The 12,393-nt window shown below is 39.6% G+C and overlaps 1 protein-coding gene across 1 annotated transcript; it reads left to right on the top strand.

Moving 5' to 3' along the window:
- The first annotated feature begins 9,471 nt into the window (after window positions 1-9,471).
- LOC135475717 (vitelline envelope sperm lysin receptor-like) lies at window positions 9,472-11,956 on the top strand. Its single transcript, XM_064755650.1, has 6 exons — window positions 9,472-9,633; window positions 10,021-10,175; window positions 10,513-10,664; window positions 10,984-11,059; window positions 11,401-11,554; window positions 11,864-11,956. The coding sequence occupies exons 1-6, from the start codon at window positions 9,472-9,474 to the stop codon at window positions 11,954-11,956; spliced, it is 792 nt and encodes a 263-aa protein (XP_064611720.1).
- Window positions 11,957-12,393: the final 437 nt, after the last annotated feature.

The following is a 12,393-nucleotide window of genomic DNA, read 5'->3' as shown; positions in this document are numbered from 1 at the left end:
GTTAATGAATCGACCACCCAGCTGATTGACTTTTCCCTGTCCTGTAAAAGGGATGAAGGATGAAAACTTGAATGGAGCATATCACAAACGCTTACATAAAGACAGTAATTTCAGTGTAATAGTTTACAGAAATGTTTAAAAAAATGTTGTAATCTACCAATGTCTAATGTCAATTTCGCCTTTACGGAGTTGTATTTTGCATTATCAATGCTAAAATCTTTGAATGGAACATCATGTTATAACTTGCAACCTATTATTTCGCGGTGAAAAAGTTAAAAATGTTGGCATTCACATTATATAGCATTAAACGTTTTGTGTCTCTGTAACACCTAGGAAATGTTGAATAGTTAAGATTTCCGTTTTAAGAGAGTATGGTCAAGATGAACCTTTCATTCAAGGATGGTCAAACAATATCGACAAAAGTCAGATTCGAACTCTTGGTGTGGAATTATTGCGGAAAATGTCGCAAAACCTGATTATCTTGCAAAGAAAAAAACAATGTAGGTAACAAACCCTGTAAGGAAGCGTCCCAATCAGTATATTCAAAATAAAGATTAATGTTTACCTCGGGTTGAGAAATCATTTTCATTAAGCTCGGAAGTCATTTTGCCAATGTCGTTTTTAGAAATCCACGGGACGAGGGTTGGTTAAAAATGAAAGGTCGTGAAATAACGAACCGTAGCATGGAATGGTAACTGATTTCCTTGAGAAATAACGGTGTTGTCGTGATCAGAGACGGAGTTTGAATGACTGTGGATAAAGTTGCTTTTATATATGAGTATATGTGATCGTCAAACTAGTGTTTATTCAGACAATACTTATTTTGAGATTTCAGGTGACTAGCGTTTGTGATTCATTGCACCAGCACAATTCATTCCTCCTCATCCACCAGGACCCCCTCCCCCCCCCCCCGCAACACACACACACATCCCCGACTCCCCCCCCCCCCCCAACACACACACACTCCTCCCCACCATATTTTCCTACACAGCACATTCTTTCCTATGCCTCCCGCTGATATCAGCTCTGCTAAAACAGAGCCTTCTTAAATGTGAATTCATATTCATATTGAAAAGTAGTCTACCTTACACGAATTACCCATGAGTGCGCTTCTCACAGATGTTTTCAGATTAATCAAATAACATTGAGCCATTTTGAGAGACGATACAGAATTAAATTCGACCACAACACAGTTCCCAGCTGCTTTGGAACACATGTATATTATTTTAATCAATGGAAAGACTTGTAGTCGTTTTAGTGTCAAGGACAAATTATGCCGCTGTGTACAAAAGGTTCACAATTAGTCCTAATTAAACGGAGTGGTCAGTTTTCATCACTAAAATCTGTGGTGTACCCTTATAATTATAACGCTGATATTTAAACAACTTTCTAAATGATATCCACTATCTTTGCATTGCTCCCGACTGCAATTATTTCGAAAATGATTATCTGCGCAGATTGACATAAACTGGGTAATGCTGCGCATCTCTCCGAAGGTCTGAATAACCCAGAAACGAGATGTAAATGTTTGGTGGTTTGCCGACCGTTATTACCATAAAAGCATCTAAGCAGCCGATAGTTTTTATTGCTGATTTATTAAAAGCATCCACGCACACTACAAAATGGGCCGAGGCATTGATAAATTTTGAGGTATACGCAGGCTGTCAATTAAAACATTGTAAGAGCTAGTTTCGTCCAGGATCAATAAAGAATTTAGCCAGCATGGTTTTAATGAATGTATTCCGGTGTAACGCTACATCTACCTGACTGTCATAGCGACTTTCATTAATTCCACCTATATCCTTTTACTTATTTGCGACGTCTGAAGACGTAAATATATTATAAATATATAAAATGAAGACCGATTTCGACCAGGAAACCAAGCAGTTCAGTCTCAAGCAATTTTCTGCCCCAGTGCTAGTACTCTGGGTTTTTGGTGTTTACTTCCCAGATGTTAAACGCCACAGATATATTCTTGATTCATAGTGTGATCAGGATTAGGAGGTAGAGGAAACCGGAGTGCCCAGAGTAAACCAAGCTATTTGTATAGAGTATATAGCCATTCGCCTATCAACATACCTCAATATGTGTTAGAAACCAGATCAAAAAATCCTTAACTGAGTTTCTGTTTGGGCCTATCACGTGTGCTCAAACGTGTGAGCAATCATCTTAATTGTGTTCACACCTCCATGATTACATATACACATCGTTTTATCACCTGCTCACTGCAAGATGGTCATGCAAGGTCGCCCGTGGCTCTCACTAATGCCGTGGGCCTGTAAACATGAAACTATCCAAACTCATCGCCTCCTGTTGATAACTCTACGAAAAAGAGTGTTCAACTTGCCAGCCTCACCCAGACGTTAAAAGTCTTTGCTTGTGCCAACATTTTTAAAATTTGACTGCTTTACCACAACCAAAGGCGAGGTAAATCGGAGACGACGTAGAAAGTGACGTTGAATCCCTGAAGCGAGTAAAAATAATGTTCATAGAAAAATCTGCTCAAATCACATCACTGAAAGAAAATGTGTTTATTCTGTCGACACTCTTTTGTGTATTTATTGTGCATTCTAAAATTACGTCGACTAGATTTCCAAATAAGCGCATTGCAGTGCACGTTTACCAACATGCCCTATGGCACGAAGGCGTTAACTAGCCTTTTTATTGAACTGTACAAAGCTGAAATGTTTTAATTAAGTGGACAAAGATTAATGAAATCATTTCTCCCTATTTGAAGCGTGTTTCTATACAAGCAACTGACTTACGACTTACGACTAGATGTGATATTGTCGTCTCTTTAAACGCACACGCCGTGAGTGGGAAGGTCTTCCAGCAACCTGCGGATTGTCGTGGGTTTCCCTCGGGCTCTGCCTGGGTCTCCCACCATAATGCTCGCCGCCGTCGTATAAGTGAAATATTCTTGAATAAGGCGTAAAACACCAATCAAATAAATAAATAAACGCACACGCTATTGTGACTGTACATTGTTGTACACTTTCGCTTATATTCTATATACTGTAACTCAATATTTTATACAACTGCGCTGTTTAGCTAAAGATTGATACAAGGCCTATCCAACCAGATTGTACCGCACAACCATAGCGCCAAGATACAGGTAACAAAAGCCATTTTATTTTATTTATTTGATTGCTGTTTTACGCCGTACTCAAGTATATTTCATAGCCGGGGAAAACCGCAGGTTGCCAGTTGTAAGAGGTGATGCGTCTCTATATGTCTTGGTCAACGACGTAGCAAAGATATTTTTTTTTTAATCAGGCGTACGTCTTATCCAAGAACATTTGCTATTATTGTCTTTCACATAAAAACAAATCCTAATTAAGAAGAGAATCAACTGTATTCAAAATGAGTCTAAAGCGTGTGAAGTGTGTATTCAAATATTCCATTCCCCACCCTAATCCACATCCATCCCTCGCCAACAAACGAATTCATGTACGAGTTCAACTAGAGATCACAGTCATATGCGATTATGATTTAACACCCATACTTAGTGTGAGAAAGACACTGGGGTGGTGATTTGTGCGGTGTAGAAACCATTTTGCTAACTACACATCTGACCACTGTTGTACGACCAGTCTTGGATTTCCAAGCTCAAAAATTGTTACATGTGTTGTGAAGAAACCGTGTTCGGTAAAGAATTATTTTAATGAATAGAATGTTTACCGAACCTGCGGATGGTTGTGGGGGTTTCCCCCGGTTGTGCCCGGTTCCTCCCACCATAATGATGGCCGCCGTCGTATAAGTGTATCTTTAGTATGGCTTAAAACACCAATCAAATAAATAAATACTACTAAATAAGAATGTCTACCGAAGTGCGTTGCGTTTGATTAAATAAGATTTCTGTCAATAATTCTTTATTCCTTACAGTGGCACAGAGGATGTATGGGACTCTGTGGTTTGAAATAGTGCCAATGTGATGTTATATGTGAGATATTGATATGCACCATAACTAAAGACGCACAGCATAGAGAGCAAAACCAGAGCAGCGTCGACAGCGCGATAGGCGGCAAACGGCCACATACTATGGGCAAAACACGACCCCCTGTAGGCCTATAACAAGGTTCTCACATGCTGCTGGGTTGCATTTTTTAATTACTACTGTTGCATTTTACTCGTTATTTTTGGGGTTGTTTCATCATTAAGGGGAAGAGTCATTGGATTCCTGTGACTCCCTGGTGTGAAATGGGACCGATGTGGGGGAAATCTAAGTCCTCTAACCTGCACGTCGACTGCCCTCAGAATAGTCCTTACAACAAACGCAAAGGATGCTGGATATAAATTTATCAGGAATTTTGGATGGAATAATAAAACACACTGGATGACTTACAGAAGTGTGGTATGATACACACCTTCGCCCAGCTAGATAAAGTACCGGATCAATATGTCTTTGATCAATTGCATCTTTGAACCATTTCAGGCTGTTTTCGGCTACGGTATCAGGAATCTGCCATCAAGTGTCTATCATCAGATATCTATCATCAGGTATCTAGTATCAGATATCTAGCATCAAGTATCTAGCATCAGGTATCTATCATCAGGTATCTAGTATCAGATATCTAGCATCAAGTATCTAGCATCAGGTATCTATCACCAGGTATCTAGTATCAGATATCTAGCATCAAGTATCTGGCATCAGGTATCTATCATCAGGTATCTATCATCAGATATATATCATCAGGCATCTATCATCAGATATATATCATCAGGTATCTATCATGAACCAGGTATCTAGCATTCGGTGTGAAACATCAAGCATCTAGCATTAAGTATCACAAGGTATCCACCGTCAGGGATCTAGCCTCAGTTTCTTCCACCTATGAACCTGATGGCCATCATGTATAAGTACAATTTTCTTGTGTACGGAGAGAACAACCCAATTTAGTAAATACATATATGCAAATATACCTCTGCACAATACATCAGTCTATTTGTTTGTTTTTTGTCATAAGCGCATCTATCTGACAGCGTTAATGGCGACGGCCTATATCATAAAATATAATTTTTTAATATATTTCTGTATACAAATGTTGGAGGTTTGGGGGTTTTATCTTACAGTAGTATTATTTTAACTGATTCAAAGAATTTCAAAGTTTGATTTTGGATATTCTTCTTATCGTATCTAAGATCATTTACTGTTTCCTCTTTTGAAAATGTTCTGGGTAGAATACAGCTGCAAATATTGCCGTACTAGTGTTGAGGAATAATCATTCAGAATTCCCCAATAGCCTTGTCAATTAAAGATCATTGGGAGTGTTATATGACCCCCTTAGGTAATGAGACTACAGGTGCCTCCACACCTGCCTACAACAACTAACACATCGTGTGGGTCAAACACTAGAGATAACATAGTGTTAATACTGATCGACTGGCCTTTTCGTGCTGGTCAGTTGTAGTTCAAATAAACGGCCTTATCCATTCGACACCCACTTGTTCCTCACATCACACGATTAGCTAGTGCTAATCACGATGATTGTGATGCTATTACAATGTTGTGAAAAAAAATCAAGAAAAAAGAAACATGAAGATAAAAATTATGTGAATCATGGTCATCTTGTTATCTGTAATTATTTTTTATTGTTATTATTTTTGTTTCTAGTCTTTTCTACCATCACCCAAAAAGAACATTTTTTATTGGAAGGCTGAGTGGGAGACCATTCACGGCACTTTGTACACTTCCGCTCTACATAATACACTTCTTATAATACGACTCTCACAATCTCGCCCTTCCTATATCTCAGTAGTCTTTGTAATGAGAATGTAACATGAGCAATGGATGAATTAAAAGGGCAAATAATCAATTATTTGATCGATGAGGTTGATGCTTGAGTTGTTCATGGATGGATTTGATTATTTGAATAGTTCATTAATTGATTGATTACCAGATTCCTGGTGTTATTGATTTTGAAAGTACAGGCTAGGCTTGAGTTGTATAATTGGGAATATTATTGAAGAATACTGCCCCCCCCTTTGGAAAGCAAAACTTTGAAAAGTAATAGCAGGGATACTCAACCTGTCCACAGTTGATAACATCGTTCAGATAAAAAGACACAGAATCGAGATTTGAGCTCGTGACCGGATCACCTGGACAGGATTTGTCGGAATCAAGCCTTTGGCTTATGCAAAACAGTAGTAAAAAAATCAAAGATTTATCGCGGTTAATATGTTGTTATTGTTTTTTTCTTTGCGTGAAAACATGCAAGATATTAAAGTTAGTCAAAAATTGTACCTGTCCTAATTCAGTGTATATCATTAGGCGAAGTGTTTAACCACTTATCTCATGTGGGACATACATATTCACAGAAAACAACCTACACTTTACACACATGTGTTGTTAGTACTGTTCACATTTGTTCTTTAGGTCGAATGTAGTCTAAATACAGATTAAATACACTAGCCAATCACCCCCATCTTTTCCTCACCTCGACCTCCAAGGATTAGTATGTGATAGTGCTGATATATTTAATCCCATTGTCCGTCCTTGTGTTGAATCGGTTCGTATGACTAGCAGATTACCCTGTAGAAATCGACAGCTGCTTGGTTTTGCGCTACTGTGTGGCCTATCTTTTAGATCACATGCTGTGAACATCTGTGTAAACTGAACACAGCTCATTTAGATTTGCAACTACAATGTAACTGGTTCAGATTCGCAGCAAATTAACGTATACAGTAAGAACGTAATAGACTACTATGCGATCAAGCTTCATATATACACATACATAAAAGACATACGGGGCCCTCTGTCGCCACGGGATCAGCACTCCAGAACAAAGCAATGACCCAGTAGCCTTCCAACAACGCGATTGCTGTAAGTTCAAGTCCAGTTTACGCTGGCTTCCTTTCCGACAGTACGTAGGAAGGTCTGTCAGCAACCTGCAGATTGATCGTGGGTTTTCCCGGGCTCTGTAAGGTTTCCTCCCAACATAACGCCTTCGTATAAGTGAAGTATTCTTATATACGACGTAAAACACCAATCAAACCAAATGAATAAAATACTTGTGAGATAAACACTTCTATGATTTCCTCATGATTGGTATTTCACTTCTCAGATTTATTCTGTTGACGGTATATGGTATTGGCATACAATGTAAAGCATCATCTCACCCAACACGCATGGATGAGACCTTATCACAGAGCCCAGACAGAGAGAGAGAGAGGTGTCCTTACAGTCGCTACAGAAATTAAATGAAATGCAACCTCTGTAAAACAACGTAAAGTTTTCGCACGTCTAAGGAAGTGATTAGACACTGAAAGGAAATGGTGTATGGATGATTAATCGGAGTAGTCAGCGCTTTGAAGAATTTTCTACAGTGGGGCCGTCCAAAACCCTGGTACATGATTCTGTTCTTTTGCTCATGTACGCAAAGGAAAACATAGCCTTCGATACATTTGAACCTACATCAACAACACGGCTAGGACAGGTCAGTAATTTAGACCGGTAGCACGCCACAGAATCCATCATTGACCACTGACAATCTTGTTAATAGACAATGCATCAAAAGTAAGTTCCTCCCACAACTGTGTTTGACATTTACCTAGATATTTGCCCAATCGTGGTGAAATTTTTTCACACAGTATTTGAGTAATCAAGACACCACACTGTAGCCTGTAGATACAGATGTACTCCAGTGAGCATGCACAAAAGCATCATCGGTCGAATTTTGAAGATTTTACAAACTGATTCAAGATAGCAATGGATTTCATCTTTGAGCATGAAGGCTTTGAGCACAGGAACTGGGCCGACAATTCCCCGGATTTCAATCCCACTGAACATTTGTAGGACAAGTTGAAACAAGCTGTGTATCATCGTGTTACAATGGTGTCCGACCTTGATGGTATTAGACATCTGCTTCAGAAGAAGTGGTCGGATAACACGTCTCACTAACGCTTTGTGAGCTCCCTGTCTCAGTGTGATACAAAGATCTTCAATCTGTTTGTAAAATTTTCAAAATCCGACCGATAATGTGTTTGCGCATGTTCACTGGAGCATGGCTGTATCTACAGGGCAATCCTTGCCACGTTTACTTGATTACTGAGATGCTGTGCGCAAAATTTCACAATGATCCGGCAAATATCTTGATAAATGCCAAACGATATTTTGGGGGGAACTTATTTTTGATGCACTGTTCAATTAACATATATACATGTAATAATTTCAATTTAAGTTGCACAAGCAACCCGTTAGGTAATAAACCGAACATTCGACTTACCACTACTATAGGCCTACGTAAGGCGAGGTGAAATACGCAGATCTGTATGCCGGTGTACATCTGCTAGACCTTCATGCAACACTTCATCAACTTTGACCACTGAATAAGTACGTGCCTGTCGTCACGGGCTAACAATATTCACATCAAAGCTATTTCCATAACACAGGTAAGACAACTAACGCATTGCGATATTTGCATATGCGTGATCCCTATAAAAGAGTGGAAATGGAATCCTTGACCAGAACCACGCTGTTGTCGAGAGTGCTGAGATAGGTCCAGGCGGCCACCTTTTCGTTTCTTTCTGTTCTTGTTTTGGTTTCTTTAGTTCCTAATCCTCAGTTTCTTCGTTATGTGAGTATGACAGTGCAAACTCTTAATTAATATTTGTTGCGAATTTGAAGTTTTGCTTCGCTCGTAAATCACAAGAACGGATTTATACAATCACATTATGGGTACTTCTCATCTTTGTATTTCAGATGAATATGATTTCCACGTTCCTTTCTGGACTTGTTTTGGTAAGCCCTACACGTGTTTATTGAAAGTCCTTTCTGGCCGTGAGGTCTTGATGGGGAGCAATCATAAATCTGAAATTCAGCCTTTCTATTTAAAAAAAAAAAGCTTCAACTTTTTTGTATTTGGTAAAAAAAAAAATGCATTTGTATTCTATTTCCAGATTGCCTTATCGGCCGCCGACGACCCAATCTTGCACTGTAAGTAGTCTTTTCGGTATGGCACGTTGCCATACTGATAGCGTAATATTCAAACTCCACCTGTATACTTGTTGCTGTAAAGTGCAGAAATGACAATTAGTCCAGTCTTGCACAGTCATATTGATGACTTATTAGCACAAACGTCTGAAACCAATTTCAGGGCAAATTTCAATATCTGTTTCGGGGAGTGGGGACACATTTGATGTTTGATTGAACACACGAAAAATTAACCCGTGTCGATTTTTTTTTAATGTCGGGGCCCTGTGATTACGAGAAGTCGAAATGCCAATCATTAAATTTTGCAAGCTCCATTTTTAATGTGATTCGAAATTGTACTTTCATGGAAAGCGATTTGTTGTTGGCTAGAGTTAAACGATAAATGCACATGGCTGAATATTTGACAAACCTTGTGACCGCGTAGGTCCAGAGTACGGCAGCAAGACGTTGGTCGTCGTTACCACTTCATTTAAACAATTCACCCAGTATGTACATCTAAAATTTGTTTTATTTTAGTAAACCCTGGCTGCCCGCCCACCATGTTGGACCTGCCCAAACTCTACCTCCGTGCTGACGTCCCTGCCTATGCCAAAGCTAAATGCCAGAATGGAGATAAAACCTTCACGTCCACAAATGCTGTGGAGTTCGAACTTTTCGGAGCATTCGATAGAATGTACAATGGCTCAAACTGCCAATATTATGTGAGTAAAACCTTGATAAAAATGTGAAAGAACAAATTCGCTATCAAACTCTGACCGGGTCCTACCGAAGACAAAAATTATACTGTTTCTCCCTGCCGAGCGTTTAGCGAGTCTGCATCAAGGAAACTGGACTGGTTGACCACGTGTCTGTACGTGGCTCGGCAGGTGAATCCAGTGGGATAGATTAGTGGCGGTAGCACTGGTCTCTACGTTTTCCATAAATGGGATGTGATTTCCGGACTTTTTATTTCAATTCAACGTAAAGAGATTTATATTAGTCTTTTGACGAATTTAAAATTTCTTCCTCAATTTGGCATTTAGTGTCCTTTTCTTTTATTTAACTGATCGCAATTCATACAGTATTACATAAATGTAAAATTTTCCCAGAAAAAAGACGGCAGCAACACATTCACGGTCGACGTTGAAATCGGTTGGGGTGAACTGGGTAGCCATGTTATCAACAATAAAGACGTTAAGACGATCTCGTGTGCGTACGATGATCACGGAAGGGCTTTGTCTGCCACCGAAACCATAGCAGAATGGTAAGTTAATGTGTGTACATTGATTTTCACCGTGTATAAATGTATTTGACTTCCCCAGAAATTTATTTACGAAAATTACAAAAATAGCTGGCCGTCAAGCTACATTGCTTGCTAAAACAGCCTTTGCTTTACGAGCACAACTCTACGTGAAAGTGACGTCCCGCAGAAAAGTAAACAGCACATAGCTTGAATGGACGGCTTTTAGATTGTCATTACCCCCCCCCCCCCCCACCGGATTTCTAGCTTTTGCGGGAATTTTGTAGGATGCCTGCACTTCATAAAGATGCAAACACGCATTTTTCTCCCGAGAGGTTTCAGATTTTGCGTATTCCTTCAGGTTCCTCAACCCAAAAGAAATGCAGACGTTGTTGGGAATAGCATCCAAGGCAGTGTTCGATCTCCAAGTTGTGGACGTATTGGGCCGCCCCGTTGGACCAGACCATATTTCCATAGGTCGAAAGATCCGCCTGAAGGCCACAGATTCCAGCAGTAAACCATATCTTTTTTTTTTTTCCCCAACATGGCGTTGATCAGCGTCATCTGTGAACTTGTCTTAAATTAGATAAGGTTTAAAATCGTATTTAGCTGTAGGAAAATTGTACACGTTTATATTCCCTATACTAGTACCATAGGGGACTACCAATCCGTTTCCTACTTCTAAAACGGCGAATCCTATTAAATTTAAACCTGGATGTGCGTATATATATCTATCAGATAAGTGGTTGATACTTTGGTGCATAGCTTATGAAAATAATCGCTAATTCGTGTAATTTGTTTTTTTTTTTTTTGTTTTTTTTTTTCCCCCAAGATGAACTTCAAGCTTTCCGTGCCCTAAGCTGTGAAGCCAAGAACGAAAACAGCACGTACGCCATATTGAGAGCTGGGTAAGACTCCCGGACGACATCAGTTTCGGCGTAGGAAGCAAATTAACTTCGGCTAGGTCATTTAAGATGAACAAGTTGCACGGTCTAACGAATCTAACATTTTCACGAAGATAGGAATTGCACTAAATTTCTTGTGCTGGGATGAAATTTCCCCCCCCCCCCCCCCCCCTCTCGCTTGTACAAAATAAGCGTGTAGCTGGTCAGATTTCGTGTCTCCTACAGCCTACCTGTTATGTCTTTCATCCATGACCATTGATACAAGTTATCACCTTGTGCATGCCCTGTGTTGATCACTAAATAGACGCTCAGGATTTTCCAATCACTTGGCCACTTATTTGTAGGTGTGGTGACGGACTAGTGTTCAACAAACGAGTGGGGTTTGAAACCACGGGAGCGGAAGTCCTTAGCCCGTACTTCGAGGCTTTCCGGCTACGGGGATCTGCCAATATCCAGTTCCAGTGTACCTTCACAGCTTGCGATGGTAGCTGCGACGGAGTAAGTTTTTTTGTTTTTGTTTTGTTTTTCTCTCAGTGGATTAAAATACTTTATATATTTACATATGTAATACACGGTAAAGCGTTGCATTCGTATGCGTTAACAAATTTTGAACACTTTGCTATTTGAAAAGCTTTTTATTTTTTTATTTTAAGGATTCCTGTGCATCCGAAAAAAGACGCAAACGACGAGCATCACGCAGTGAGTTTTTCCCATCCCAAACCAATACTTCAAATAAGATTCATCGCCTCATTCCATCAGATGTTTGTAAGACAATTTTTTTTTTTTTTTTTAATTGCCCTATTCCAGCATCTCCACTACTCCAGTGCTTACATTGCACTATATATTGACGTTCTTACTGTCCTGGATTTCTTTCCTCAGATCAAAGACGACAAAGACTAATGAAGGCCCTCTTCAAACAGTGAAACACTGCACCGCTCGCTGGGACCGACCAGTTTCCATAACAACCGGTTCTCAGAGCTGCTCATTTACCATCCTGGCACTCTGTCCAGTAATCGCTCCCTTCGTTTTTGTTTTCCAGTTACGATATTATTTTTTCCAACTTGTTTTTTTATTCATTTCTATTCTTCGGTTATAGAGCGATTATGTGTGGGATCCCGTCCATAAAAAGTATAAAGAATAAAAAAAGTGAACTGTGACCTTGTTTTATTGTCCCTCAATCTGGTTGATCGTGCAATTAGACTTCCATACATAAAATAAGCGACCAAGCGTTCTTAAATTAGCGATTGTAGTTCTGGGCCTCAAACACAAAGGGAGTTTAGTATATATAATATAGTATATATCGGATACATGGGGTTTCACCACCCGGTACGAGCAAC

This window comes from Liolophura sinensis, chromosome 9, assembly GCF_032854445.1.
Source record: "Liolophura sinensis isolate JHLJ2023 chromosome 9, CUHK_Ljap_v2, whole genome shotgun sequence".
NCBI classification, from domain to species: domain Eukaryota; kingdom Metazoa; phylum Mollusca; class Polyplacophora; order Chitonida; family Chitonidae; genus Liolophura; species Liolophura sinensis.
This window is presented reverse-complemented; position numbering and strand designations above follow the sequence as displayed.